This window comes from Psittacula echo (genome assembly GCF_963264785.1).
Source record: "Psittacula echo genome assembly, chromosome: 28".
In the NCBI taxonomy this organism is placed as follows: domain Eukaryota; kingdom Metazoa; phylum Chordata; class Aves; order Psittaciformes; family Psittacidae; genus Psittacula; species Psittacula echo.
In genome coordinates this window covers 1,574,135-1,581,550 of record NC_137763.1, presented here as the reverse complement: position 1 = coordinate 1,581,550, position 7,416 = coordinate 1,574,135, and the positions used below count along the sequence as shown (strand labels likewise).

The following is a 7,416-nucleotide window of genomic DNA, read 5'->3' as shown; positions in this document are numbered from 1 at the left end:
CCCTCATCCTGTACCCATATCCCGTATCCCTCATCCCGTACCCATATCCCGTATCCCTCATCCCGTACCCCGTACCCGTATCCCTCATCCCGTACCCCGTACCCATATCCCGTATCCCTCATCCCGTACCCATATCCCGTATCCCTCATCCCGTACCCATATCCCGTATCCCTCATCCCGTACCCATATCCCGTATCCCTCATCCCGTACCCATATCCCGTATCCCTCATCCCGTACCCCGTACCCGTATCCCTCATCCCGTACCCATATCCCGTACCCCGTACCCCCATCCCAATCCCATCTCCCGCCTTCCCGCAGGGAGGAGAAGCCAGAGGAGCCGCTCTCGGGGATGCGGGAGCGGGCGCCCAAGGCCAAGAAGCTGAAGCGGGAGCGCCGGGAGGAGCCGGAGCCGGAGCCGGCGCCGCCGTCCTCGGAGCCGGCCGAGGCCGGGAAAGCCGAGAGCTCGGAGGGGGCGGCAGCGGCGGCGCCGGCGGCTCCGGAGGCGTCGGCATCGCCCAAGCAGCGGCGCTCGATCATCCGGGACCGGGGGCCCATGTACGAGGATCCCACCCTGCCCGAGGGCTGGACCCGCAAGCTGAAGCAGCGCAAATCCGGGCGCTCCGCCGGGAAGTACGACGTCTACCTGATCAAGTGAGGCCCGGCGCGGGGCACCGGGAGCGGGGGCACCGGGAGCGGGGGCACTGGGAGAGGGGGGCACCGGGAGCGGGGGCACCGGGAGAGGGGGCACCGGGAGAGGGGGGCACCGGGAGCGGGGGCACCGGGAGCGGGGGCACCGGGAACGGGGGGCACCGGGAGCAGGAGGCACAAGGAACGGGATGCGTCAGGATCAGGATGCGTTGGGATTGGGATGCGTTGGGATCAGGAGGCGCCGGGAACAGGATGCGTTGGGATTGGGATGCGTCAGGATCGGGATGCATTGGGATTGGGATGCGTCGGGATCAGGAGGCGCCGGGAACGGGATGCGTTGGGATTGGGATGCGTCAGGATCGGGATGCATTGGGATTGGGATGCGTCGGGATCAGGAGGCGCCGGGAATGGGATGCGTTGGGATTGGGATGCGTCAGGATCGGGATGCATTGGGATTGGGATGCGTCGGGATCAGGAGGCGCCGGGAATGGGATGCGTTGGGATTGGGATGCGTCAGGATCGGGATGCATTGGGATTGGGATGCGTCGGGATCAGGAGGCGCCGGGAATGGGATGCGTTGGGATTGGGATGCGTCAGGATCGGGATGCATTGGGATTGGGATGCGTCGGGATCAGGAGGCGCCGGGAATGGGATGCGTTGGGATTGGGATGCGTCAGGATCGGGATGCATTGGGATTGGGATGCGTCGGGATCAGGATGCATTGGGATTGGGATGCGTCGGGATCAGAAGGCGCCGGGAATGGGATGCGTTGGGATTGGGATGCGTTGGGATCAGGATACACTGGGATGGGATGCACCGGGATCAGGATGCGTTGGGATTGGGATGCACCAGGATCAGGACGCACCAGGAACGGGATGTGTCAGGATGGGAGGCACTGGGATGGGAGGCACCGGGATCTGGAGGCAGCGGGAACGGGATGCATCGGGATTGGGATGCACTGGGATCAGGATGCATCGGGATTGGGATGCACCGGGATGGGATGGGATGCACCCGGATCGGGATGCATCGGGAATGGGGCAACAGGATGGGGATGGGATGCAGCTGGGATGCGGCCGGGATGGGAGCAGAGCGCGCTGGGAGGCAGCTGGGTGGTACCAGGATGGTAACGGGATGCATTGGGGTGCATTGGGGTGCATTGGGGTGCATTGGGATGCATTGGGGTGCATTGGGGTGCAGTAGTTGGGTACCAGGAGGGTACTGGAGTGCACTGGGATGCATCAGGATGGTATTGGGACGCATGGGAATGCATTGGGATGCATTGGGGTGCATTGGGGTGCATTGGGGCCCAGTAGTTGGGTACCAGGAGGGTACTAGGGTGCCGTGTTGCACGCTGGGATGCATTGGGATGGTGTCGGGATGCATTGGGATGCATTAGTAGGGTACCAGTAGAGTACTGGGATGCATGAGGATGGTATTGGGATGCATGGGAATGCATCGGGATGCATTGGAGCGCAGTAGTTAGGTACCAGTAGGGTACTGGGATGCAGTGGGATGCACTGGGATGCAGTAGGATGCACTGGGATGCGCTGGGATGCAGTAGGATGTATTGGGATGCATTGGGACGCATTGGGATGCATTGGGCCGCACTGGGCTGCACTGGGATGCAGTAGGATGTATTGGGATGTATTGGGATGCACTGGGATGCAGTAGGATGTATTGGGATGCATTGGGATGCACTGGGATGCAGTAGGATGTATTGGGATGCATTGGGATGCACTGGGATGCACTGGGATGCATTGGGATGCATTGGGATGCACTGGGATGCACTGGGATGCATTGGGATGCACTGGGATGTATTGGGATGCATTGGGATGCATTGGGATGCACTGGGATGTATTGGGATGCACTGGGATGCACTGGGATGCACTGGGATGCATTGGGATGCACTGGGATGCACTGGGATGTATTGGGATGCATTGGGATGCATTGGGATGCACTGGGATGCATTGGGATGCATTGGGATGCACTGGGATGCATTGGGATGCATTGGGATGCATTGGGATGCATTGGGATGCACTGGGATGCATTGGGATGCACTGGGATGTATTGGGATGCATTGGGATGCACTGGGATGCATTGGGATGCATTGGGATGCACTGGGATGCATTGGGATGCACTGGGATGCATTGGGCCGCGCCGGGCCGTGCCGGTCGGCGCCGCGGGGCCGCGGTTGGCGGGGGTCGCTGACGCCGGCGCCGCAGCCCGCAGGGGAAAGCGTTCCGGTCCAAGGTGGAGCTCGTGGCCTACTTCGAGAAGGTCGGGGACACCTCGCTGGACCCCAACGACTTCGACTTCACCGTCACGGGCCGCGGGAGCCCCTCGCGGCGCGAGCAGCGCCCGCCCAAGAAGCCCAAAGGCGCCAAGAGCGCGGGCACCGGGCGCGGGCGCGGCCGCCCCAAGGGCAGCGGCGCCCCCAAAGCGCCCAAGGCGGCGGCCGAGGCGGCGCCGGCGCTGCCGAAGCGCGGGGGGGCGCTGGAGAAGAGCCCGGCCAAGCTCCTCGTGAAGATGCCGTTCGCGGCCGGGGCCCGGGGCAGCGGCGACGCCGCCGGCGCCGGAGGAGCCGCCACGACCTCGGCGCAGGTCCTGGCCGTGAAGCGCCCGGGCCGCAAGCGGAAAGCGGAGCCCGACCGGCACGGGGGAGCCCCCAAGAAGCGCGGCCGCAAACCGGCGGCGGGACCCGGGCCCGGCGGCCCTGGCACGGGCGGCGGCGCCGCGGCGCTGGCGGCGGCGGCCGAAGCCAAGAAGAAGGCGGCGGCGGCGGCGGCGCCCGCGGTGCAGGAGACGGTGCTGCCCATCAAGAAGAGGAAGACGCGGGAGCCGGCGCTGCTGGAAGCGGCCAAACCGGCGCCGGCGCCGCCCGAGCGCGGCCCCCGCGGCCCCCGCGCCGCCCGCGGCAGCCCCAAGGGTCGCGGCGGGGCCGCGGTGCCGGCGCCCGGCAGGAGGGAGCTGGGGGGGTCGCCGGTGCCGAGCGAGCCCCCCCCGGGCAGCCCCAAGGACAGCGGCAGCGCCGCCCCCCCCGCGGCGCAGGACTGCAGCGGCTGCTCCCAGCACCGCGGCGCCGCGGCCGCCCCCGACGGCTGCGCCACGGCAAAGACTCCGCTGGGCCGGGCGGCGGGGGGGGAGCCCGAGCCCAAGGACGCTGCTTCCTCCTCCTCCTCCTCCTCCTCCTCTTCCTCCTCGTCCTCGTCTTCCTCCTCCTCGTGCTCGTCCTCGTCGGCGCCGCCGCCTCCCCCCCCCCCCCCGCCCAGCGCCGCGGTGCCGCGGCCGCCGCCGCCGCCCCCCCCCCCCCGCGACGAGGCCGTCGACACCAGGACGCCTGTGCCCGAGCGGGTCAGCTGACTGTGAGCCAACCAATCACGGACCCAGGATGGACACATGGACACCCCCCCCCCCCGCCCCCCCCCCCCGCAGCTCCATCTCCCTGAGCCCCCCCCCCCCCATCCCACCACCCCCCCCCCCCCGTCTATGACCGAGAAGCACAGCGAGGGCCCCCCCACAAGCACTAAGGGGGGGGTGGCCCCGGGGACCCCCCCTTGAGGTGGGGGGGGTGAAGGGGGCTCTATGGGGGCCGTGAGGGGGGGGCGGGGTCTGTCCCCCCCCCGGCGCCGCCGCTTCTTTCGTTCTTCCAGTTCCGTTCCCCCGTTTTTAGGTAGGAACCATTTGCACTAAGGGGGGGGGGCCGGGGGGGCGCCGTCCAATGGGAGCAGCGGGGGCCGAGGAGGAGCCAATCAGGAGCGGATCGGCGGGGAGGGGATCCAGCGTTGAGCCAATCAGGAGAGGGGTGTTGGGGTGGAGCTGAGCGGGAAGTGGGTTTGAGCCAAGCAGGATGGAGGTGGGATCCGCTGCGCAGCCAATCAGCAGGGGTGTTTGAAAGGGATGGGAGCCAATCGGGAGCCGCTTTCAGCATGGCTGGGGACCGGCCTGGAGCCAATCGGGAGTTTATTGATGGGCGGGATCTGGTGTGGAGCCAATCGGCAGCTTTTGGGAGGGATCCGGGGCTGAGCCAATCAGGAGCGGGGAAGCGGGTCTGTGGGGAGCGCTGAGTGGCTGGAGGGGGGTTTGGGGTCAGCCAATCAGAGGGCCTCGGGGGCGGGCAGATTCTGGGTCACTCCAGCCGGGAGCCAATCAGCAGTGGTTTGGGGTTGGAGGGTGGATCTGGTCTCTATCCAATCAGGAGTCGCGCTGGGTTGGGGCGGGGTCCGGTCTGGAACCAATCAGGAGAGACGAGTCTGGAGCCAATCAGGGGTGACCGTGGGCGGGGCGGGATCTTGTTTAGAGCCAATCAGGAGACTCTGTGACCTTGCAGCGGGATCGAGCCTGGAGCCAATCAGGAGCGACCCTTGGGTGGTGTGGGAGGGGCAGGATCCGCTTGGGCGCCAATCACAGCTGGCAGCCGCTTGCAGCGGGCAGTGCTGCAGAACCAATCAGCAGCGCCGTGTGCCGACGGGGGGGGGGGGAGGGCAGGAGCCAATCAGGCGCGAGCGTGTGGGACCCAGCTGACCAATGGGGAGTCACTGGGGGGGAGGCTCCCAGCCCGGGGGGGCCCATCCTGCACTTTACCGGGGGGGGGCCCCCCCTTTGTTCTTCCACCCCCCCCCCCCCCCGGTCCCGGCTCCTCAAGGCAATAACGGGGGGGGGGGAGCCCGCGGCGCCGGGGGGGGCTGTACCATGGGGGGCCCGGGGGGGGGGGCGGTTCCATGGGGCCGGGGGGGGGTCGCACCTATTTATTCTTTAGTGGCGCGAGGAGATTTTGCCTTATAAATTTACATGAAACCCCCTCGGCTCTGCCTCTTCTTGGGGGGGTCCGCGGCGCCGCCCCCCCCCCCCTTTTTTAGCCCCCCCCCCCCCCCTTTTCCGTCGTCGCCAAGGACCCCCCCCCGCCCCGGTCCCATCCCGTCCCCCCCCCCCGGGCTCTGTGTCTGTGCTGGAGTGATCTATAAATCTGTGTGCACCAATGGCTCTGAGCTTTATTGGGACCCCCCCCTCCCCCCCCCCGTTTATGGACCGGCCCCCCCCCCCCCCCATTGGACCCCCCCTCGGGGGGTGGTGGCAGAGCCCGGCTGCTTCCATTGGGGACCAATGGATCCCAACCTGCTCGGGGGGGGGGGAGGCAAAGTGCTCTGCGGGGTTCCCTGGTTCCTGTATGTGTGCGACGTCATTGGATGCCGGGTGTGACGTCACTGGATGGGTGAGGCACCGCCGCATCCCCGGTGTGACGTCACTGCACCCCCGGGTGTGACGTCACCGCATCCCTCCCCATCCCCCCTCCCGGCACCCGCAGCGGAGCGTCCCGGCGGCTGTGACGTCACGGCTGCGCCACCGGCGCCGTCGGGGCCGCGATGACGTCATCGCGAGGGGCGCGGCCCCGCCCCTTTCCGTCCCTCTTGGGCCGCGCTCAAGATGGCGGCCGCGACGTCGGGGGCTGGGGGATTCCGCCACGCTCAAGATGGCGGCGTGGGTGGAGCCTGTGCTTAAAGGGGAAGCGCCTGATACGGAGCCATTGATCCCATTGGAGCCGTTGGTGTCAACGGCGCCGCTGGGGCACCTGGGGGGCACGGGGAGGCTCTTCGGGGGCCCCGGCTGCGATGGGGGGGGCGCAAGAGGGGGTATTTGTGGGGTCCATTTTATCCCCCAGGGCAGCGACCCGGACTGGGGCGTCCTGGGGTAACGGAGGGGGAGCCCTCGTCCGCCAAGATGGCGGCCGGCGGAGGGCGCGGCCATGACGGGGAGGGCGTGGGAAGCCAAGATGGGCGCGGCCATGACGGGGGAAACGCCCCTTGCAGCCCAGTTGCGGCTCCGCTACTCACTGCCGCCCCTCCCCCACCCCCGGAGCTCGCGCGGAGCCGTCCCGGGGCGGATTTGGGTCAAAACCCGCCCAAATCAGGGACTTTGAGCAAAAACCACCATGGAGGGAGCTCAGCGCGCATGCGCGGGAGGAGCAGCGGGGGTCTGCGAGGACCGCTAACGGAAGCAACGCGCAAGCGCCGCCCCACCCGTGCCGCAAGGGCGCATGCGCGCTGCGCGCCCAAGCCGTTAGGCGCCACCATCCGGGTCCTGGGAAGCGCCATCTTTGTGCCGGGTGGAGGAGACGCGTCCAAAATGGCGGCTCCCAAGCGCCTGTAGTCGCCGCTGCGGACGGGCCCGTCTCGGCCTTTGGGAGCGGCGGCGGCGGCCCCGAGCGAGCGGCGGCGGCGGGAGGAGGCGGCGCCCGGTGTCCGCGCGCGGCCGGTGCCTGCAGGTGCGGAACGGGGCGGGAGCGGCGCGCCGCGGAGAGCGGCCGCATCCGGGTCCCGCGGCGGCCGCCATCTTGAGCAGCCGCGGCCGCCTCCGCCATCTTGGGCCGCCGCATCCTGGCCTTGCCCGAGGAGGGGGGACGGGACAAGGAGCGGGGAGGGGAAGGCGGGGGGGCGCGGCCCACATCCCCCTTCCCGCCTCGGGCAGGCGCCGCCATCTTGTCCGCTCTCCGAGGAGGAGGAAGAGGCGGAGGAGGAGGAAGATCCGGGAACCGGGCGGCGCCATCTTGGTCTCCCCCCATCGCCGAGCAGCGCGCCGCCATCTTGTGACCCCTCCTCCGCGCATCCGGGTACCGGAGCGCAGCCTTGGAGCCGGCCCGTTCGCGGGGCCGCACCCGGTGAGGGCGGGAGGAGCCGCGGCCGGGGAAGGTGCGGGGGGGGGGGGGGGGGGGCGGGGGGCTGAGCGGGCCGCGCCATCTTGGGCCGAGCCGCGCGCGTTGCCATGGTGCCCACA

The 7,416-nt window shown here is 68.6% G+C and overlaps 2 protein-coding genes across 2 annotated transcripts in view; both read left to right on the top strand.

The window, feature by feature from the left end:
• Nucleotides 1-324: 324 nt before the first annotated feature.
• On the top strand, nt 325-4,008 carry MECP2 (methyl-CpG binding protein 2; the record flags this gene model as incomplete). The annotated part of the gene is made up of 2 exons (XM_080635790.1): nt 325-651; nt 2,871-4,008. Exons 1-2 carry the CDS (start codon nt 350-352, stop codon nt 4,006-4,008), a joined length of 1,440 nt encoding a protein of 479 aa, XP_080491916.1. The 5' UTR covers nt 325-349.
• Nucleotides 4,009-6,772: 2,764 nt separating this feature from the next.
• Nucleotides 6,773-7,416, top strand: part of HCFC1 (host cell factor C1) — a 29,975-nt gene continuing 29,331 nt past the window's right edge. Inside the window, exons 1-2 of the mRNA XM_080635889.1 lie at nt 6,773-6,907; nt 7,111-7,300. The gene's annotated coding sequence lies outside the window, so the exon portion shown is untranslated. The remainder of the gene's footprint in view (nt 6,908-7,110; nt 7,301-7,416) is intronic.